At 47.1% G+C, this 23,471-nt stretch overlaps 1 protein-coding gene across 1 annotated transcript in view; it reads left to right on the plus strand.

Annotated features, from left to right (window-relative positions):
• The first annotated feature begins 7,060 nt into the window (after positions 1–7,060).
• The window catches only part of GPSM1 (G protein signaling modulator 1), an 81,066-nt gene continuing 64,655 nt past the window's right edge, over positions 7,061–23,471 (plus strand). Inside the window, exon 1 of the mRNA XM_054849256.1 lies at positions 7,061–7,199. Within this exon, the coding sequence (XP_054705231.1) occupies positions 7,141–7,199 (59 nt within the window). The 5' untranslated portion in view covers positions 7,061–7,140. The remainder of the gene's footprint in view (positions 7,200–23,471) is intronic.

A 23,471-nucleotide genomic window follows, 5' to 3' on the forward strand; every position in this document is an offset into this window, starting at 1 on the left:
AAGCCCCCTTTAAAGGTGAAAATGTGTATTTTTCCCCTGGGCTTTCAAGTATAACAAAAGATTGTTTCTCATTTTGGTTAATGCTAACAGGAGGTTTTCCCCGACTTCCAGCAGGAGAAATTGGGGTTTTGTCTGTTGACTATTGGAAATTGAAATTGGTTAAACAAACTCCGGGGTATTTGCCCGAGCAATAAAGCTTTGATAAAGTGCCTCCAAGAAAAGCTCCCTGTTACTGCCATTCAAGTCTTCCAAGCCCATAAAAAAGCCAGCATATTTCTGATGAACCACAAGAGAGACTCTTGGGGTTTCGGTTGAAGTCCTAAGAAGACCTCTCGAAGTTGGCACCTCCAGGCTGTTAAATTCTCCTGCAGGAACAGGGAGCGGGCAGGGCCCACGCTCTGCAGAGCACATGCCCCCAAGCAGTTAGAAGCAATGGGAATTTACCAAGAGATGAAAAGGGAGCAGAAATCCATGTGTTGCTCGAGCATGTCCAGCTTGCTGCAAACATCACTGAGATGCCCAGGGGCACATGTGGGAGGCAATTAGCAATGCCAGGGCTGTTCACATCCCCCCAGCTGGTTATCAAACATCACCAATCTTGGTTATCGCAGTCAGCTCCAGGTTTCCCTCTAGGCCCATTGGTCAGACCGGCTCTCAGGTAATTCATGGTCATGGCAAAGCCAAGCTGAAATGCAGACCCCACCAGTAGCCAGTTTTGATTCCAGACAAGGAGGAAGATGAGTGTGTCTGCAGAGACCCTGAGCACCCTGCATTGCGTCAGAGCAGCACTGGGGCCGCAGCGCCAGGCAGGCTGGGCCAGCCTCCCCTTAGCGAGCTGCATCCAGAGAGAGCAACGCCCGGGCAGAGGAGGAGGTTGGCATGGGGAGAACGCTGTTATAACATGCATCAGTTGCCTGTGCTTGAAACTTGCTGAGTTCAAAAGCCTTCCCAGGCACTCTGTACAGTCATTCTGCTCTGACTTAAAGAGCAAGACTTCAGCTGAAGAGGAGGTGCTGGCTTTTCGGATACAAGGTGTACATGACATTAGCACAAAGAAATCAGGACAGTCCCCTCTGGCCCTGCCTAAAAAATCCCCATCTACCAAGCAGGCCAATGCCAGGCCAGAAGGTTTCATTTCATCAAAATCGCTATGAGATTGAGGGCAAGGGAATTTTAAGGTTCTCTTGCTATTTATTTAATGAAGTGTTTTCAGTCAAGCTTGAAGGCTAAAGGAAGCGGATGAGTTCTGCCTCTTTGTTTGCCTCTTCCGAGGCTGAGAGTAGTATTAATGAAAAGGAAATTCAGGGACATCAGAGACACAGGATGTATAAATACGCACAAAGCTGGAAAGGCCAAATCCTCAACTGCTGTGTGCACCCAAACATAAAGGAATGTGACTTGTGAAAACTGTTAAGGTGTTAATGTGTGTTTTCATGCTGTACCAGAAGGCGGGGGGGGGGGGCATGAGGCCCTTACCCTGGGCTGGGGAAAGAAAATTAAGAGCACACTTGCTGTGTTACAACCCAGGTTCTGGGAAGGGGTTTGCATCCAGCTTCACTGCCCAACAGGCATCTTACCCACCACACCACCGGCTAGCCTGGGCAGCGTAGCTCTGGGTGGGAACGTGAGCCCCAGAGAGGGTCTCTTTGCTCAGCAGCTGTGGCTGTTTCAGGTGTCATGCACACAGCTAAATTATTCACAGAAGCTCGTTACTCAGAGCTTTTCCCAGGTCTCTGTGCTCCAAGAGCTTTTAAGAGAGACAACCACAGTCAGCAAACCAACTCTTCATTCTCAGATGATCTTCCTTATTTCAAGTATGAATAATATTCCTGGCTGTGAGTCTTTATTACAGGTTATCTGGAGATTGTAGTAACCTTTTGTGTTTCTACTTTGGAGGGGAAATAATGGTTCCTCATCAAGTCCCACCCTCTGAACAGAGGAGTTTTGTTGCCTTGGGACCAGATTCAGTGGAATGAAGGATTGCAAAACCCCTTGAAAACTGTAATTCCTTTACAGATCCTGAAAAAAAGCCGTGCAGCACAGCAGTTTTATTTAGACCTGCTAAATCTTCCAGATGCATGCAGGGCTTTTTTCCCCAAAGAAAGATATTGAATCTTGGTCTTAATATGTTGTTTAAAATAACAGGAATGGCTAAGCGCTCCTGCTGAAACCCATCCCTGTCCCCTCACGAGTTTCCTGCGTGGCTCTGGGCTGTTCTGAGGAGACTGTTGTTGCAACTCATGTAATTATGTTTTATGAAAATCCCAAAGCCAAAGCAAATGTTCCTGGTTCAGACAGGCTGCGTGTGGCCCCAATTTGCACACCAGCCTTCGCACCCTCCAGGGTAATTTCTATTATTCCCTTTTTCTTTAACAAGGTGAACTCCTCTCTTACCCATCTTTGTGCTGGTTTCAGGCTTATTCAAACTACTTTGCTTGCAGCTCAGTAATACATTTAAGATCTTCAGACATTAATTCTTATTCCTTCTCCAGGAGGGATAGGTGGAAGTTATTCTGTTATCTCCACTTTACAAACAAGCATATGGCAGCACCACTGATGTGTCACGAGAAAGCAGTCCTGGCCAAGGCTACGCTGCCCGTCATCCCCTCCCTTCCAGTCCTGTCTGTGTTCATCGGCTGGTGCCTGCATCTGTGCACTTGCCCAACAGACTGGGGAAGAAATGGATCGAGCTGAAAAATACCCACTGTGTGCAGATGTGCAGAGCACGTGCTGGTTGCTTTTCACTTGGGTTAGTTCTCTGATTCAGTTCGGTGTATGGCCATAAGAACACTTGTGCTGGACCAATGCTCAGGAACCACAGGGACGGGCTAGGAGAAACAGAGGAAGCTTTACAGGCTCAGCTGTTTACTGATCTAAACAAAGTTTGAAAGGTTAAATGACCTGCCTGGTGGCACAGCCTTGCTCAGTGACCAAGAAGAGCAGAGGTGATGTAGATATAGATCTGTGTTTGGAACAAGACAACTCACTTGTTTGTTATGTAAAGGTCTTTTGACATCTATGGATTTTTTACTGTATATTAAAAGTTAAAATATAAACAACAGCACAACACATGCATATTAGAGTTTGTCTGGAAAGAAAGAGCACGTGCACCAGCCTGATTTAGCCTGTGTCTACAGGTTTTTGTCTCTGCTATTTTCGCCTTTACCATAGAACTCCTTTTGGCAGCCGTTGTTCCTTGCTTGCTTATTTACCTCTACTCTCTGTAAACTACTATTGTTGGTTTTAAAGGAATTCTGCTAATTATAAATCTGTCCCCCCCTCTCTACACTTCCTCCTACTTAGGTTAGCATTTAGAAGCCTGTACACAAAAGGAAGTTACATCCACCGGGGTACTTTGATATTCAAAAGGTGCAAACTTCCTTCAAAGATCTGTTTATCTCCATCTAAATTCACAGCTGTAAAACCATCTGATATAAGCCAAGACAAAGTTTCTCCAGTTTTGCTGTGTGATTCTTTTTAGGATGGTTTAAATTAGTACTATTCTGTCTCCAGACTAAGATCATCGCGTTTACTGAGAAATTGGATGCACCTGTCCATAGACAAGGATCACCTGTGCGTTCTTTCACACCAAAAAGAGCACAAGAAAAAATACTCAGTTCTACACTCACAGAAACAGAGAGCAGAGGCTGCATTTCCTTGCAAGCTACCTTTACAGAAATTTAGAAAATGGCGAAGTCTTTTCAGTACACTGGACAATAGCAAGGTGCTTTCAGAACCTGCCAGTTTGAAAAAAAAGACAGTGGATGGTGATGGTGTTTAATTACAGCTGTTGCCAGTAAAAGTTGACAATTATAGTGCCAGTTCAGCAGTGATTTCAGCTGGGGTCTGTCAGCTTCGGGAATCTGAATTGTATTGCTCTTTTTGCACATAAACCCCAGCAGAGGCCACCAGCAATCCATTTCATGAGCTGCAGGAAAGCTTCTATGCTAATTAAGAGAGCTCTTTGTGTTTTAAAGGGAGTGCCTGATGCCTTGGTGTGTCTGGATGGTGAAGACATCAAGGCAGTGGAGGAATGTTCCTATGTCTTATCAATCCTTAAATGATCGGCAAAATTTGCTGGTTGACTACAGTACCGGAGTTCTCTATTACTATCTCACGGTCTTCCCTTCAGCTTTCTGTGCCTTGTTGCTTTCACGGTTGTCTCTTCAAAGTGGCTGGAAATGTGACAATAGTTAGAGCTCTTTCATATTGTGTTATGATAGCTTTGGATATCAATTTTTAAAAGAAATATTAAAAGCTGCTTAAGAAGTTTTAAGGATCCTGCAGTGCTGTTGCTAGTGTTGTGATTCTGCCTGTGTTTGTAAGTGAAGATGTAGAGATATTCAGTAATTAAGAGGAACAAGATGATGCAGGTAATTCGATAAATCTTGCTCTTTACTAGGAATCAGTGGTGCCTGAAGACTGCAGAAACAAAAAGCTGTTGGAGGTGCAGAGGTACGCAATGTCTGACTAACTAGAATGAACCCTACATTGCCTTTGATGAATTCTAGCCCAGCTATTTTGTACCCTACCCTCTTTTTGATGCTCCATTCCTCCTTTTTGCCGCTCTTTGCAGCAGCCCTTTTTGTGTTTAAAGATTACTACTCTGCTTCCTCTTGATCTTAACTGAACGAATCGATCTGTTACCTTTGTCTCGTAGGTCACACTTGTCACATTCATCTGGAGGGTTTCTAATTGCTCCATGTCCTTCCCAAGACATGACACAATGTGGGCATAATTCACCGGAGGAATTAGTGGTGTTTTTAAAGTATTGGGGTTTCTTTCTCTCTATACTCTTGCAATTGGCCTGTTTCATCGCTGCTGAGCAATGGATCTGAGTCATGGCTTAGGTCCAAGTACTTGCAGGGAGCTTCTTGGCATGAATATGTAGGGTTAACCAAACCCAACCCACAGCAAAGTAATTGAATTATTTCATCTAATGAATTCAAATCTATTGTGACCTGTTTGCCACTTCTATAAGAAGAAAAAGAAGCTGAGTTTGTCAGATGATAAATTATCCATTGCAAATTCATGAATTTTAAGGCCAAAGGGGACCATTATGCTCATCTTAGTCTGACCTCCTGCATAACCCAGGCTGCGGAATTTCACCCAGCGATTCCTGTGTCATTAATATGTGGGTGACCTGTTTGCCCAGAGCTCTGTGGAATACCATATATCTGGCCAGAGCTCAGACTGGAAGCTAGCCTCCACCCTCCTTTCTTTTGCTCCCCTTTCCAGCATTGTTTCTCTAAAGGGTAATTACTCTATCTGCCCACGTTCATTAAATGCCGACCCAGCACTGTGGGCCTAGTGCAGCAAAGCACCCTCTCTCTCCTGTGGTTGAGGAAGGGCTGTAGCCAGTGGCAAGAGCAGCTGGTTTTCATCTTTTGCACTAGTATTCTTGACTTGAAGGGGGGAGGGGGCATGGGCAAACACCCCCTGGAAATACCAAAATCTTAGGGCTGAACAGTTACTTGTTTCCATGCACTTGTGAACAGCTGTTTGCACCAGGATGCTGGTTGCTCTCAGTGAAACCACAAACCTGGGTAAAAACTGGCTGGTGTGAGGCACAGTGTCCTAGTCTGTCTCATGGGTTCACCTGCAGTCCCTCCAGCGGGGCTTCTGTAGCTGGTTGCTTGGGGGTGCAGAGGGGTTCCTTTTTTTTGAGGTGGTATAGCACATACCCAGGACACCATGGCACCTCCCTGGGTGAGGAAGCAGCTCTTGGTAAGATAGTTTCAACTTTCTCTGCTGTGGTTTATCTACAGAATTGAGACTATTCCTAAGCTAAGACACAGATACAGGTTTGTTTATGGGTTTTTGTTTTGGATTTAAATGCCCAATCAATTAGGTCTTGGGAAAGAGGCTTTTGTGGTTTGCTAGTGGGGTGTTATTGATGATGACTTTTCCTGAGCAGGATCTCTGCTTGCTCTTAAAAGGAGCTTTTGTGCAGGTCCCCAGGGTGAAACAGTCCAGTAAGTAGGACATGGCTCTGGGTTCCCCTGACCACAGGGTTCTCATGTCTGCAGAGCAAGCTGCTAGTATCTGCTGAAAGCCATGATTTATACCTGCACTTCTTTGGGGTATCTGTGACAATAATGATGTTTAATTTGGTGTTGCTGGATAAGTGGTGCTAATTTACAGACAAGACTCTACTGAGTGACCAGCTCCCTAACTTTTACAGGAGCATCTCAAGCCTTGGAAAACAGTATTTGGAGATGACCTGCATCCCCCTTGAGGTGTTTGGTTGACAATAAATAGTAAAGGCCCGAAGGTTCAACAGGACAGCACAGAAAGCAAGCTGCTGCAGACCAAAGGGAAACATTCCTTTTCCTGGTGGATTCCTCGTTACTAAAGATAGCAGCCAGACTTTGCTTTGTGGCCGAGTCTGCTTGTGCAGACCTACTGGGAGGGCATGGGCCTCTGTGGCATAGCCCTTCTGACTCAGGTAAGGTACACAGCTGTGCCTGGTCCTGCTCTCTGCTGCTCGTCCTAACTGCCTTCAGGTGTAGGCATTTACTTTTGAGGACAAAAGGGCTTAGGCTAGGTGAAGCCCAGAGACTTCTTATCATGGAATTAAGTGGCTACATATGGTGTGGGTCAGAAATCACTGATGCTATGCCAACATGCTTGTGTTAACATGCAGGTATGGTGTCTGCACCTTGCTGTGTGTGTATGATGCTGCTGTGGCTCTGTCTTTCCCTGCTGTGGTAGCTCTGAAGGTAAGCGTGCAGGCACTGCAATGTGATGTTAAATACACGGCACAAGCGTAACCCACCCTGCTGCAACATCTGCTGCACTGTGTCTCGGGTGCAGGGCTGATGGCAGCCCCGGGCAGCGGGGTGCCCTGCCCGGGTGCTCAGCCCCGCTCTTCCCCCCCGTCCCACCGCGGGCCGCCCGAGCGCAGGCGGGCGGGAACCGCGGCCCCGAGGCAGGCGGCAGCGCCGAGCACGGCGGGCCGGGCGGAGGAGGAAGGGCCGCTGCCCGCCGCGGGGCTGACATCAGCCGGAGGAGGGGCCTGCCCGCGAGTTTCTTTGCTCGGTGCATCACTTCCCGCCGCTGCCATACTCCGCTGCCCGGTGCCGGGCTGCAGCCGTGCCTGCCTCCGCTGCGGCGGGCGGCTCGGCGGGGCCGGCGCCCATGGCGTGCCTGCCCGGCGGGGACAGCCCGCGCTCCGCCGCCCGCCGGCTCTACTCGAGGTGAGCGGGGCCGGGGAGGGCGCTCGGCCGCGGGGGAACTCGGCTCCGGACCCTCCCGGCTGGCCCCGGAGCTGCGCCCGCCGCCGCGGGCAGCTCTGCGCCCCGCAGAGCCCGGGGCCCCTCGCCGGGAGGGAGGGAGCGGAGCCGGGGGGAGCTGGCGGCCGCGAGTTTTCCGGGGAGGGGAGGGAGCGCTCATCCATGGGAAGTGAGAAGCTGTTGCACGCCTTGGAACCCAGCAAGAGTAGAGTGAGAGAAGACAGGGGGGAAGGAGGTGGTGTTTCCTCTATGGGGCAGCTCTTGCTTCGCCTCTAGGATGGTGGGTGCTTAGGTTGCTGAGAGGGAAACTGGTTTTCCATGGCACTAGCCTGGAGCGATCAGCTCCCTCGTTTAAGGAGGCCGATGCTGAAACCTCGTCAGTGCTGGGCATTTGTATGGGAGGCTCTTGATTGCACTGCAGAGACTTTAAGTCTCAGCTTTAAAATTGAGTGCTACAGGAATTCACACAAGCCTGGAAAAAAATAGCTTCAGGCTGTCTGGCGTTCATGAAAATACTGTATCTTGCCCATTCGTTTCATTTAGATCAAAACTAAAAAAGTGTAAACTGGAGTCAATTTGAGGCCTTATGGCATTGCTTGGAATGTTGTTGTTGATGCTGTTCATCCTCATTGTGTTTTATTTCTCCTCTAGCAGTCAGAAGTGGAGGTAATGCAGTATTTGGACTAGAGAGAAAAAAAATGCTTGAAGTATGTGCAATACTATAGCTTTTCATCAATTCTCTTTGCATGCTTTGCAATAATTAGCATGGCAGCTAGTGGGTTGTCTAATGAGTATTGGTTCATTAGAACAGCAGGTGTTTCTTGTTTTTGTTGTATTATATAGCAACTCCTAGGAAAATTAAAAGAATGCAGAGTTAAAGCCATTGGTCTGCCTACTCCAGCGGAGCTAGAGCTGCAGAGAAACACACTGGCTTTTAATCAGCCTGGATGTTTTTCTTTCTATTTTTCACTTTTTGGGGAATAGACTTTAGCCACTTTTGTGAAGGAAATCCTAGTGAGGGGCTGCGTACCGCTAACGTGTGCCTGTCCAGCACAGTTCATGCTGCTACCAGCTGTTTAGTGAAGAGAGAATAGAAGCGAAGTGGGAAGCACCTCTCTGTGGCTTAGTCTGGGTGGCTCTGGCAGGGGTTGTGCTGTTAAAAATCGCTGTTATGCAATTCTGGCTTCCTCTGCAGGCCTGGACAGTACATGTCAATGGAGCCTCTGTTTTTACTGCACTGTTAACTGGAGTTGTAACTTAACTTTGCTTGTATCAAAGTGTAGAAACTTCTAGCTTGAAATAAATGACTCCAAACTCCAATCAGTGGGCATATCTAGGGTGATAGGTGTTCAGGTGGTAAAGCCATAATCACTGGTCTCAACATCTTTCTCAGTGTGTTTGTTTTGCTTGTAGTTTTTTGTTTGGTTGGTTGTTTTTTTGCCTGGGAGCAGTAGCTCAGGAGTAAGAAGGTACACTGCAGAAGGTGCCTGCACAGACAGGGAGTGCCAGACCCCTTATCTGGGGGTGCTGGGGAAGGTAAATTCCTTCTAGGAAGAAGGATGGGACGGAAGGAAGCATGTCACAAAGAAATGAAAGTGTTTGTTCATTTTACTACATCCCTTGGTATTTCCTTAAATTCAACCCATCCTCAACGAAGGCATCTCTTCTGTTTTGTTGTGCTCACAGCAGGCAATCTGTGTGCTAACTGGGCCAAACTCTTCTATTTAGAGAGGCCAAAGTCAGGAGTATCTCTGCTACAGCAATAATACACAGTATGCGTTTTTGGAAAAGAGGTCCTGTGCAGTTCTTTACGTCAGCTCTTGCCAACATTTCTGATGCCATTTATTTAATCGCTGTTGCTACAGCGGAACTGTTGGTCTCAAGGGGGAGACTTGTTGAAATTACAGGGCTTTGGAAGCAGTTGAGCAGTTGTGAGTCTCTCCAAGGCTGATGCGTCTGCGGTGGCCAGCTCCTGGTATTGAATGTAGGATCTCTGGTGGGGCTTGTTGGAAATGTTGAGCTCTGATCATGTTCTGCAAACTTGAATTGAGCAAGTATTACATGAGCCTGAGCTAATAATGCTTTACCTTCCATGGGGTTTGGATCTGGTACTAATTTAAATGCATCCACTTCAGCTGAGGATTTTATTGGATAGAATTTGGGCTGTTGAAGCTGTGAAATCCCTGCTTGCAGCAGGTGTCCTGCTCTTCTCTGCTGCTGCAGGTATGATCCCACCTTTTTGTGCTGGCTGGCTGACTTTGACCACGTAGGCAACACCAAGCCCATCAAATGATTCCTCTGGACTGTGGTTCCTGAGAGTGTGTATGTTACAGTCGTGCTGGGGACCGGTCCACCAGGGTCCGGAGAGGACCACTGGATGTGGTTGGCCCTTTGCTTTTAAAAGGCCTCACTGGAGATTTTCAAGGCTGGGAGTGAGGCATGGGCATGTTCTGTGGAAACTGTTGCTGTACTGCATTGACATCACGGATGCATAATTGATCCCACACAGAAAGAACATTAGATAATGCTGCAATCAGACCAGAAATGTATAAATCTGACATGAAAACTCCAATAAAAGCATGTCTTGTTCCTCGTTTTCCCTTCCCTTGCTCAGTGTTCTCTTGCAGTGCTACATATTTTCAATAGAGCTGGTGGCTCTAATGTTTACTAACTTCTCTTGATTGTGTTGTAAACAGTCTCCCTCTTGCTCATTAATGTCACTACAGTGGGTACCTGACCTGAATGCACATTGGGCAATTAGAGCGCACTCTGAGCACCATGGATCTTTCTAGAGAAGGGAACTTTCTCCTCTTCTGATGGGAAAACCGAGATGGAAGAATTGTTGGCCTCCTGACATGGAAGGCAGCAACAGAGGGCACAACTCAGCACGGGGGTTAAGGTAGAATAAACTGGTGATTGTGAAGCAAATTGGGAAGAAAGTCCACGACTGGAACAGTTCCTGTTCATTTTGCATGTATCCAAGGGATCACAACACTATGAAATATTCTGATTGCTTTCTAGCTGCTAGTGCTTGTAAACTTTCAAAACTTTGGAAGTCTGGACTTTTATATAATAGTAAAAGCAGTGTTGCCTTGTGTTCATTCAAAAGAAAAAAAACAGTTGCATATTACTTTCTTTTAAGATACAAAATATTTACCTTCTTTCTAAGAGGTGGTATTTAATTGTATCTGCCTCAGAGGTGAAAATTAGCACCACCTGAGCAGTGCTAGTTTTGGTGTTCATTAGGAATTTTACTGACTACTCAAGTGAATGAGCCTTCTGGTGACAACTACTGGCTCTGTATTGACTTGGGCTGGATTTGAGCAGCCATGTGGTGACAGAGCTTTGTGCCTTGCTATAAATCCTCTGAGCCTGAGGGTTGGAGAGTTGTTGGCTCACAGGAGGATGGCAGAGGATGAGTATGATTAGCTTGTCCTGTGAGACTGGGGAAAGGGCTTAGGTGAAGGGATCCCTTTGAACTTGCTAAAGATACCTCTGAACCACTGCGGTAGCAGCTATTGCAGACCCTGGAAATAGCTGGGGTGGTGGCAGAGTTCTGGAGAGGGAGCACACCTCACCTGAGCAGCCAGCTGAGTGCCTGGGTGCTGATGCCTAGGGTAGCTCTGGATGGATGGGAAGTAACTACTTGTACGTCTTTGCCTTATAAATATACTTGGAGTTGGTGCAGGTGACATCGGTTGTATAAGCAGGACCTACACAGAAAATACAATGTTTACGTGATTTTAACCTGTTTGACCTTGCCAGCTATTTTACCTGCTGTTTGTATCTTTGACTTCCTGGCAGATTTCCCCCATCTCCCTATTCTGATGTTCCAAATTGTCACAGCTGTCCTCTTGTCTCCAGGTAAGGATTTTCCTGCTGAAAATGACAGTGTCATGAGTGCTGTGACTGTAAGTGGTCTGTCCTGGCTGGGCAGGCTTGTGAAGTGGGGGCTAGTGGGCATCACAGTGAAAATGTGATGTCCTGCACCACTAGACAGCTGGGAATGACCCTTTTTTGTCTCTCCTTACTCCACAGATCAAACTTGAAATTGCTTATTACATTTGGGAATGCTCTTTTAGAGGTTTCTAAAAGATTACAATTTTTCTTTTGTAGGGCTACACAGTCAGCCTCTGTTAGGCAGAAGGATGTGAAAAACAGGACAAACATTTCTAAAATAGCTGTGCTGCATAATAGGTGGCCTGAGCAGAAATTATATGATAGCTTAGCATGAAGTATTGGTTTTGTTGACATCTGTTTTGGGACATTTTGAACAACTTGTAGTTTCAGCATTTGCAAGTAATGTGGTCATCACAACGTGGAGCCAAGCGGAACATTTAGTCTCCACCACAGCAGGGACAGGGACCCTTGCCGGGCAGACATCGGGCTGGGAATCAGTGTCTGGCTTTGTTGCCGGTTTCCCCAGGACCTTGGGCATCCTTTATGGTTCTTCTGTGTTTCACCTTGTGGGATGCAGGGAGAGAAGCCCTCTTTCCCTTCTCCCTTTGGTCTCTGTGTTAAATGGCATGGGGATGTGCTTTGTACCTGTGCAGTGCCTAGCACAGCGTGATCCTCATCTTACTTTTGACCTCTAGGTGCTGCTGCAATACAAACAATTGTTGTCTTCAGGGTGTTAATTTGACTTGTACGTGCACGCGTAAGTCAAGTTGATGATACGCTGCTTTTTCCCTGTGCTGACTTGCAATTCACTGACTCAAGTTATGCCAGACCTCCTGCTTGTCGTGCCTCATGCTCCTGGGGTGAGAGCTGGCCCTCTGGATTCTTTATCCCAGAATACTTCACGTTGTACAAGGCATTTCTGCCAAGCAGACTAGAAAGAGAACTTTGTGCATTGGCCACATGTATGTGGGTTATATCATGTTTGCTGCTGTGTCAAGTGAAGTCACATAAGCTTAATGACTCGTGCGTGGCCTGAGGGCACCTCTTGAAGCCAGTTCCCTGTGAGTTGAACGGTAACGCTCTATTTGGTCACCCCAGGGCCTAACTGAATGGAGAGCTGTGTCTGGAAGCGAGGCAGGCTTTCGTCCTTCACAGACAGCATCCCAGCTGGGAAGGGTCAGTGAGCCGTGCTACCCAGTGCTCCGTGACTAGCTACTGAGGTGCCTTTTGCTAGCCGTTGTGTTAGGGATGCATCAGATGCATCCCTCCTGGGAAAGTATCTGAAAGAGCTCGTGGCTAACAAGGGAGAAAGGAACCCTTTCCAGCCAGTGTCCCATAACCAGGAGATTGGTGGGGGCCTGGCTGGGGTAGGCTTAAGAACAGAGAAAGTCCTTGGGGTTTGTGGTGGTAGCAAGGACTTCTTACCACTGGATTGTGGTTGGATCATGGTATTGCAATTTAGTTGTCTCCATGGGTGGTGGGTCTCATTCTGGCTCTTGCTGGATCCAGGTCTTGTCAGAGCTCTGGCTGGTGTCTGCAGCATGATTTGCTTATGCCACATCATAATCTTGTGTGTAATTAATTTCTGTTTTCCTGCTGGATGTAACTAATTAGGGATCTGCTGCCTTTATTTTCAAAGTAAGTTAGAGGAGCAGTGTCTATTACACCAAAGGATGAAAACTCTTTATGAAGGCTGGGAAATTGATTTGTTATGGAAGAGTGATTTTAAAATTCCTTTGTGGCCATTCCTCTCTTCAGCTGAACCGTGACTGCTCTGGTGATGATAGCAGAGACTTGGGAGGTGATGGGAGACTAGAAATACCTGGGTGAAGGAGACAGGAGCAGGCTGCATAGCTCAGATGGCATTCTCCTCTTCCAGTACAGTGAGGAGAGTGTCCCAGACATTGGATTTATAATAATATATATATATAATCTTGTTGGAAGGCTACTTGCATTCAGAGCCACATCTATCTGTTGTTTCATGTAGTAAGCTGATAGAGTGTAAAAAAAGAAAGAAGAAAAAAAAACCCCAAACCCCCACAACCAGAAAGGTAACAGCCCTGCCGGTGGTTGGTGAGGAGAAGGGGAAAGGGAAAGGGATGCCAGCTGCCTCTCTCTGGCTTGGCGTGCAGCAGCTCTCTAAACAATGCCCAGCAATGTTATGCAACTACCTGGGGAAGGAAGTGAAAATTTATCATTACAGTGCAGTTTCAAGGGCAATATTAAATGAGCAATTTGCAGTACAACCCTGTACTTAACTGACTTAACTAACTTTTCCCGGGATAAAATGACAGGGCTGGTGAGGGCAATAGCTGTGGCCTCAGCTCCCACTGGGAGTGGAGCAAATACAGGCTCTTTTTAGAACTGAATCTAAGGCATTGGGCTGACAGCCCTCAAAGTGGGTAGCCAAAACCCAAACCAGTGTAATGGCCTGATCCTGCGAGTGCCTGACTGATCCCTGGCCCATGGAAGCCTGGGAAAGGGGGAGCAAGCATGTGCTGCAGTATCTCATTGATACCTGATTGCTCTTCTGTGTTTCAGTGAAAGTAATAAAAAGACCCCTCTGCAAGACCCTAGACATCGGGGCAGCAGCACAAACCCTGGATGAATTACTTAGAAGGCAGCGCTACTATCTGATCACTACCTTCAGGGTGGAAATAAACAGCTTAAAAACTTTCTGCTATTCCCAGTTTTCTTTCAGTAAGAGGTTTTGCCCAAGGATGACAGGCACTGGAACTGCAGGTCTTTCCTTTCTGATTCTGAGATTAGACATGATATATCTAAAGAAGCTTCATCTTCTGCTGTGAGTCAGTAGCTCTGTGCAGCTGCTAAACCTGAAGGAATTTTGAATGAAAGATATTGGATTGTCTTGTCTTCCCTTGTGCTTTCCTGTTACCCTTTGCATTTCCACCCTCTGGAGCAGCTAGAGGGGCTCTTCTCTGGGAGTTTGGGGCTAATGCACTTTTCCTCCAGATGCTGCAGGAGAAGGACTAAGAAAATGGATTTAAAATGGGGAAAAACACCTATGTTGTTAGTATAACATAACTCGGTATAGAAGCCATTTCATGTTGAGCCCTGGCTCCACCTGAGAGCAGATGTTTTGTCTTGGAAGCTGCTTTTAAAAATGTATGGATAAAACTTAGTGCCATCAGTTGATATATGCAGTTTGCTCTCTGAGCTGCAGAAAATGACGGCTGCGTGATGCTCCTGGGAAGCAGCTGTGAACGCACACTGTGCGACGGGGCTTCTTTCCTGCCCTGGGGACCCAGCTCTGTTTCCCTCCCGCGCTCTGGCTGCCAGGGAGCAGAGAGAGACGGCTTGTGCGAAAGCGAAATGCTGCGCGTCTGAGCCTCTCCTGGACGCTGTGCAGAGCTTGCTGTGGACACGAGTCCAGCTGCTGATCCATGATGAGACCCAGGGCAAGTTATTTGATTTGCAGCCTTGCTCATGCTTGTCTGCTCTATCTAGCCTGTTGAGGAATGACTTCTGCTGTAGGATTGCAGCAGACAGCACAGCGAGACTGGCTTTGTCATGGGGCTTGCAAGTGGTGTGGCAACAGAAATAATTAATAGTTACATTGAGTTCCTGAGGGGAAGCTCCAGCATGTCGCTGGGATAGGCAAGTGGTCCATGTGTGTGTGGTGGAGTTTCTCCATGCCTTGATTAAAAAAAGCTGTGGATATTTACAGGAAAAATGGAGGGTTTGCTGTACGAAATGGCTTTGCCAGGTTATATGGTTCCATGATTTTCTTGATGCTCCTGTGATTTTGCAGGCCACGGGGCTATATTTGCTCTTTGCTAGGTATCACAGCAGGTGCCTTTTCTGAGCGTTTGCCCCATACAGTGCACAGGGGCTTAGCTGGCGGTACCTCCCTGGGCACTTTGGTGTAAATTGCTATGATTTCCCGTGCTCTGGCTTGGAGCCACTTGAGTGCGAATCAGCTGTGGGGCAAATTTCTCCTGTGAACCATGCTGCAGAGATGAAGTTGTTCTTTGTGCACTCCATCTGTGGAGTATCCATTCATGCCTGAGGAGAGCTAGAAAGTGCCAATTAATGTTCATCTCTCTGGGGCTATTTGTTAATTACTGTTATTCATGGCTTGTATTACAGTACTACCTATTGTCCCATGCTGCTGCGCCAGACTGAGTGGATCCTGGAAGGGTTATATCCGTTCCAGGGTTTCAGAGTACTTGTAAACATCAGTATTTTATTGCAGCCTTTCTGGGAAATATTGTTCCTGTTTTCAAGGGTGAGAAACTGTATAGTCCTCAGGGTGAAAGAGAACATAGGTGGCAAAGCTGGGAGCTGAATGTCCTGACTCCCACTCCTTCCCTTTAGCGCTTCCTTACCCACGTCACAGTGAGGTTAATTGTGAATTGCAGACCTTGGCTTCATCTTTTACTGAACCGTGCAGGGCAGTGCAGCACTTGCATTGCAAGATATTACAATGGTTCTGCTGTTCTGCTTAATATGGGAGGGAGCAAAAAGTTGTTTAGAAGGAAGTTACCAGCTGGTGAATTAAATACCAGGCTCTGCCCGTTTACAAGGTGTGCCTTGCAAATGCGGTGGGAACACTGCAAACCAGAGGCCCTGGGAGAGGAAAAGGAGCAGCCTTGGTGGCCGAGGGCCTGGTCATCATGAAGAGCCCAAGTCCAGGTATTACCTTGAAGAAAGCAGGAGAACACCCCCGAGTTGTTAAGAGTGCTCAGGCACTTGTGATTCTGTGTAGTTATTTGTCTCTCAGGCTTTGAGATGAGAGCAGTTAATTTAAAAAAGGGAGAGAGGGACACAGAAAAATGTTCCCTGTAAGAAAATTGCCTGCAAGTTAAATCACGTAAGAACTGAGTGGAGTTCCTGGGTGCCCTGCCTTGAGGGGTGGTTGTCTTTGGGGCATGGTGAAAGATGGAGAGAGAAAAACACACGTCTCAATTCCTACAGTTGGGCAGGAAGCTTTTGGGTTGGGCAGTGGCTGCCAGTGCTCTGAGGAGGGTCCTGTAGTTACTGTACTCTGGCTATGCTCTTGTAGTTATCATATCACAGCTGAGACTGCGTCAGAAAACAGCCCCTTTTTTAGCAACTGTCTGCAAGAAATCTGTATTGAGAAAATGGCATTGGGGATTGTATCTTGCTGCGAAACAGAGGCCATTAGATTTGACTTGTTCACTGGCCAACCTTTCTGCAGCATGAAGGCAGGAATATAAACCACCAACAAATGACAATATCATCGTAAGCAATGTGTGTTTCTCTTTCCTTTCTGGCAAATAAGCCCTTCTCATTTCAGCAAGGAGTAGCTTCCTTGGGAAACCCATGCGCCAACATCTCCTGATAAGTGAACAGGCGCTTATATACATAAACGCAGATAAATGTCCTGGAGTCGTGAGACTCCACGTGTGCCTCGAGGCATTTCCTGGCCTCTGAATTCAGCCAAGTGTCTGAGCTCCTGCACAGGTCTAAATAATAAAACACCCAAGTTCACTGTGACGCACCCAGAATTTTAAGGCTACGGCCCTTGGCCAGCTCTTGTATCAATTGCTTCCATCAGGGCTGTAATCCAGGAAACTGCAAGCATGAACTAGTTGGTTGATTGAAGTCTGTGGTTTGGTGCTTTCCTGGGTAAAGCCACTGGAGAAAGGGAGGCTGTCGTGTTATCTGCGTTCATCCCTTTCATGTGCGCTGCTGGGAGCACAAACAGCAAAAGCACGCTAGCAGATACCACAGGCTTTGCGAGAAGATCGTGTTCGACAGGGAGCTTTGACAACGTGTTCAGGTGTCTAAGGAGGTAACAATGAAATGGTTGAAAATGCCCACTGTTTCCTCTGTTGTTCTGGAAGAAAAGGAAAACTCACTCTGCAAAATGTACATTTCCTTCAATAAAGCCGTTCTTTGGCATCACCGTGTTTGGCAGAAAGTTGTTATCAGTCGTGCCACTGAGTGAGCGTTTTGCAGAGAGTTGTGTGAGATCAGCAGTGGAAAAAGCCTGTGAAAGCTGCACGGGTGTCTGAGACACAGGCCTCCAGTAGAGGTGTCCTGCCATGCCGTATGTCCGCAGGAAGGAGCGCCGGGACCGTGTGCTGTGGCTCTGTCCTGCTGCAGGGCTGATGAGTGAGCAGGTGTCCTCCATTACATGGTCTGTGCTCTCTGTGGCCCGACTGGTCCTGGCCCCAGCATCCAGAACCTTCCCTGACCCTATTTTAAAGCCAAATATGCAGTGACACAAGGATGAGGAGTGAGCAAACTGTTGTGTGCCCTGCGCCGGGCTCCCCCCACTGAACAAAATGACATTCTCCTGTGGTGGAAATATCTCTGAAGGCCCCTGGGTGAGGGTCTGATCAGTGGGAGGTTTTTCCGGTTGGCTGGAGCAGGGTCAGACTCCAGCTGTGCTCGGTGAAGCTCCAAGCCCATGTGCAGAGGGCAGAGCTCACCTTCTCAGGGTGGCCGTGCTAACAGCAGCCTTAGGAAGGGAAGGAAGGAGATGCTTTACAGACCTGGCTCCAAAGGAGAACTGAGTCATTTGTCAAGGCTGACGCTCGCTCGCAGAGCTGGTTGCCTGAGGCTAACATGGCACGCAGACAGGAGACGTAAAAATATATCTATCTATATGCACACACAGAGGAGAGAAAAGTAACAGCTCAAAACATGTGACTGGAATTAAAATTAAAAAAAGCATTCCCAATTAAAGCCATGTGTGTTGGAGGATGTAACTGCTCCTGAAAGGCTTGTAGGGGCTGTTTGTGTAGCACAAATGCAACCACTCCATAATGCCCTGGATTAAAACAGTCAGGCTTCTCCATCACACTAAATCTGTATGGAAGCAGTGTTGTTCCTGCGTGTCAGCAGCTTCCACAGCTCGCCACTTTTACGGGTTAAGGTAAGGAGCTGTCTTGTCACCTGTCTTGTCCTCCCTGTCACTGCTGCCTGTGCTCCTGAAGTGCGTTTCTCCGTGCAGCCTGCTGTTGTGCCATGTCTTTCTTTCACTGCTAAATGATGATGTCTCTATGCAGGAACAGAATTTTTTTTTCTGAAGATATGCATTATTCAGTAGTCAGGATAAATGAACTCCCTTGATTTGGGCATGTGTATAACCCTGATGCTATATCTTCCCTTCTTTCACCAGTCTAGGGGAGGAGGGGAGCAGCGAATTCTTTTCAGTGCTACAGAGCAGCCTGTGTTCTGTATAAAGCCATTGCAATACCTCTGAGGTTCAACAAGGAGCTAACCTAAACCTAAAATAGGTCTGTGGAGAGATCTCCACTATCCATTCCTGCTTGTTTTGTCTCCTTAACTGCATATTTCCATCAGGCAGGTGATACGTGCTATAACATTAAACTTTCCTTTCTACATGTGCAGTAACAAATACTTGCCACGCCAAGGAGGACTGCAGCAGCAGGGAAGGTGAGGGTGAGAAAGAAATATAGAGGGTGGAGGAAAGAAAAAAAGGAATCGGAAGTTAAAGCCATAAAGGACATGGCCTTAGGAAGCTTGATTTGGAGAGGGTGTCGTGTCCCCTTTCCAAAGGGTATTTGGTTCTGTCTCTAACCCAGCAGGGATGGCTGTAGGTGCGGTACAGCTGTGGGGCTGGCTGCTGCTATTTACAGCGCTATGTACCAGGCAGAACATCTGGTAAGCTGAGGGTGGATCTGCTCTTGCTGTCAGCTGGACCACAAGCCTCACCTGGTGTCCTAGGGATGGGAGAGCATCTGCTGTGGCATAGCAGTAACTGTTGTGTCAGGCTGGGGGGAGAAATGCTGAGGTTTGGAAGGAGTCTAGGATATTTTGCTGGAGTTGGATGTGCTGCAGGCTTTTACCCACTTTGTGAAGAAAACAGAGGCGGCTTTTTGGCATAGAAAAGCTTAAAAATCTGATGCTTCACCCTTTTTTACCCCTTACCAAAACCTCAATTCCAAGAAACCTATAAAAGAACATAATTTTGTTACTTTTTTCATAATAAGTTTTGCAATTCGCTTAAAAAGCAAATCATTTTATGGATTAACTCATGATTTTGTGATAGCAATGAGAAAAGTATTAGGGATAGTATTAGTGTTCTTGCTGTATCTAGGAAGACTTTGTAAGAAACATGATGTTTATACAAATTCCTCTTATGGAAGGACAGGACCAGAGTCCATTTCACAGATGCAAAGAGGTACCGTGCTTTGATCTATATGGCAAACTCAGTGATATATACTTGCCTGTTATTTACATGTATGATTGAATACCACAGTGTCGGACCAAAACCTGACGTGATGCTGTGTTGGGGAGGAGCGGGGACTTGCCTCTGTGCACTCAATTCATGCAGACGTTCAGTGCAGTGGTGCCAAGCGTTTCCAGGGTAGATGTTATTTGTGGAGCTATACTAGCACAAAAGTGCTAAAAATTTGGGAAAATGCGGTGGAGGACTAAGCCACACTGTCCTTTGGAAGACGTGAAACCAGCTTGCAGGATGCTGGAGCTCCAGGGTTCCCTGCAGAGGCAGCAGACACCCGCCACAGACTGCGCTGCACAGTGCTAGACAGTGGGTCTGTTCTCCTCAGATTAGCAAAGCAGAGCATAATTCTCACCTTACACGCGAGCTGTGTCGCTGTGAGGCGATGGCCTGGCCTTCTGGGAATCCTGCCACACTCTGATTTATAGGTTTGCAGATTAATGTGATGGCACACGTAGATTTTTCCGTAGTGCCATGAAGAACCCAAAAGCGCTTTTGCTGCCATTCTGCTGAGTCTGGGTTTGCACGGAGGAGCTGCAAAAACTGTAGAGATGCTGAGGACCGCTGGCTGATGTCTGAGCTCTTGGGGAGCCTCTGTTTCCTGATTTTTCAGACAGATGTTGAACATTATCTTTACAAAATCCAGAGGCTGTGCAACAGCCAGGGAGAATAGCAGTGTCCTGCGTCTGAGCTCTTGCCCTGTTTGCCAAGGCAGCCTTCTAAATGCATGTGTGCGTCTGGGCTGATTTCTGATTTTTAGCACCCCTGAAACTTTCAGGGAGAGCACGACAATTCTTTTAACAGCCCTCAGAGCATAAGACAGCTGCAGAAAAATAATGTAGAACTGGTGTAACCTGCTCTGCTACAGCTTTTCCAATGAAAAATCTCTCCTAGTGTCTGGTGTTGCTTCCAGCCCGGATGTGAGCTCTGCCCACCTGCTTTTTTGTGACCTCGGAGAACCACCATGTCTGTCTGCCTTTGTGGCTTTCCTTGGTTTGGGCACAGAGGACTGTAATCACCGAGGGAGGATCTATCATGAGCTCTTGCTGGCGTGCTCTGGCTTGATGTCGCCCTCTTTACTGGCTTTGCCAAGCAGAAGTTTGTAAAAGGAGTTGCTGCTTGTTTGGATTTGCTGGACTTGATCACTTGGTTCCTGCCAATTGCTTTTCTATGAGTTCTGCAGAAAGTAAAGGAGGGCCAAGTTCATGCTGTTTCCATCACTAAGATCACATCCAAATCCCTTTCAAGTGTGAGTGTTGGTGCAGAGCATCCTGAGCAATCTCTTGGCGAGTTGTGATCGCTCAGCATCTCCCTGGCTCGAAGCCTGGATGGCCCAGGAGCATGAGATCTGGGGTGTGTGTTTTCAGATAAATCCCAAAGGCCCCTCTCACTCTTGGACTGAAATACTTGGCTTGGGGCTGAAGGGAAGCAGATGAGACAGGAAGGGAACAGAACCAAATTTGCTGTAGGTTGCTGAGGAGTCAGTGGAGAAACCACAGTGTGAACTTTGTCATCGTTGCCTTTTACCCTGCATTATGATGACCGTCTGTTTGCTGTGCCCTGAGCATGGATCAGGGGTTTGCATGGGTATGTGGGTAGGAGAGAGGCAGCGTGCAGGGAGTGCATGCAGCCTCTCTGCTGGCACTGGGCAGGAGCAGGGGAGGGTTGGGATGAGGCCGTGTGTGCAGAGGGGGCAAGGGGCTGGGTGCCTGGGACAGGCAGAGGCATCTTCCTTTGTCTGGACGGGTTAACCGTAATACAGTCCTCAGTGTTGCCTGGACTGTGCAGCATCTTTTCAATATGCAGTTGTTTTCCTGCTGCGAGTCTAAGCTCCAAGGCAGGAGCAATTGGCAGGTTGAGAGAGGAAGAAGGGAGGGCTGCAGTTGGGGAGGTTTCCAGGCAGCTTGAACTGAGAAAAGACTTGGGCCGGTGGCCTCTGCATTTCTGGGAGAACAAGACTTGACTTTAGAAAAGTAGTCTGGGTGTGCAGGAAGGGAAATCTTGTAAGGCCCCTCAGCCTGTGCAATTGTGCAGCACAACTGAAACAATTGTGCTGGGTGGTGTTTGTGGTGCTGAGCTTGACCCTGCAGGTGTGGGGGGGTGGCAGGATCCGGGGGCAGAAGTTGGGGGGAGGCTGTGCTGCCTTGCAGTCAAAGCTGTCTCATAGCTTCAGTCTTAGGCTGCACACTCACTGTGTCTAACCTGAGCTGGCACCGCTGTGTTGTAGCTCCTCTATGGTCCATGAGGACTCATCCCTGTCTCTGATGGAGGACAGGAGGGGCCAGGCAGTGTCCTCTCATTCTGGGCAGGGGTCCAGGCTGCCCCCGTGGGAGCTGGCTGCTGAGCCCCTGCTGTGTGTCTGTGGGAGGCAGGTGTGGGGCAGTTGTAGAGAAGAGGTATCCGAGTCTGGACTTCTCTTGTCTCATTTACAGTGCTTCTGAATTTGGAAAGATAATCCCCCAAACCAGAATCCAGCCATTTTCCGTAACAGGTTTGGCATGAATGAGCCTCTGTATTTTGGTGGGTAACAGAAATTGAATAGCATAAATAAAATAGGTAATGAATAAATTGGTTGTTTTCATTGTATAGCTGTTGATAAACTGACTATTTGTTTTTCTAATGTATATTGTAATTGTAACCCAATGTATTTTGTAGCAGGAAGAGAATGCTGATTTAAATCACAGCATATATTTTAGTGAGAGGATGTGTTGACCTAGTTGCCAAAGTAATGTTATAATGAAAAGCCATTCAGACTGCATGTCCTCTCTTGCCCTCTGGTTTCTGGAAGTGACTGAAGGAAATAGCACTTCACTTCTGGTGAAATCATCCCAAGAGTGTTGTTTTATTGCAGTGTGATGGATTAGTTTCACTGAAGGCACTAGGATTGTACAAGAAGGCAAAACGCCCTTGGAAAATTCAGGAAGTTTCCCTAATTGTGCTGAAATCACCGAGTTCATTTCAAGTATCTTCAGTGACAAAATCTGAATGCCTAAAAAATCATCCTGATGCAGGGACTGGCTTGTTTGCTACTCTGCGTGGCAGATCTCCGATGTTACAGCTGTTACCTTTGACTGTGGTCTGCAGTTAAGGGTCTACTGACAGCACAGATTGAGCATCCTCCTTTGTGCCTCCTGGGAAGGAAAGAGCATCCTCAGATAAGAGCATCCTCAGATGAGAGCATCACTAGTCCACTAGCATTTGGCAAGCTAGTGCTGTTGACCTCTACACTTATCTTCCTTTAGCTCAAATGGCAGGTGGTGGTGGTTGGATTTATACCCATGCAAAGAGATTATGTTCCAGGCTTTTCAGAAGGTTTCCTTCTCACTCTTCTTGAAAGTGAGTTCTCCTGCACAGTCCCTCTTCTGAGGCATCTTGATCAGTTCATATGTTTGGTGGATTTATTTTTTTTTTATTCAGGAGTCAGAACATGTTTTTATGAATTAATTTTCAGATTAGCATCTCCTTAATCATCATTTCCTTAAACTTGGAAGGTATTTGCATCTTATAATTCAAGTGCTTTGAAACTGGGCATCAGGTGAACTGTTAACCAGGATGAGATGAAATTCACATTTGCACCTTAATCCCATCTGAGCTTTCTCAAATGCTGAAAGTTAATTACATCCCATCATGATCCTTTGATATTTGAGTAATTTTGGAGCACAAAGGCTTAAATTTGTGCTCATTGCCTTTTAGAGGTTTCACTCCTCAGATGACACAGAAAAAATTCATTGTGTTCTCTGTTCTTGCTATGGATTAAGCTGTATTTGTGGGAAGGATTTGGTATGTGGATTCAAGATAATTATTACCAGTGTATAATTTATCGAGAGTCTAATCCTTCCATGTGCAGAATGGGTTTCTAGAGGTCATGAGTATCTTAAGCTCCTGGAGTTGGGGGCATCTCTTTGGGCAGGGTTAAATCTTCAGTGATTGTTTGGCATCATGTTGAGCTGGTGGCACGAGCTGTGTGAGCATCCTTGCCTGGGTGGAAAATGCTGTACCTCATCCCCGACAGAGCAGCTCTAGTTTGAGCAGTTCACTGGGTGCTTGCAAGGGAGGACGTGGCAGAGGTGCTGGGAGCCAGGGCTCCTGGTTCCTTTCCATTCTCTACAGCTGATTCACTGTGGGCAAGTTATGTC

Source organism: Grus americana, chromosome 20, assembly GCF_028858705.1.
Source record: "Grus americana isolate bGruAme1 chromosome 20, bGruAme1.mat, whole genome shotgun sequence".
Lineage (NCBI taxonomy): Eukaryota > Metazoa > Chordata > Aves > Gruiformes > Gruidae > Grus > Grus americana.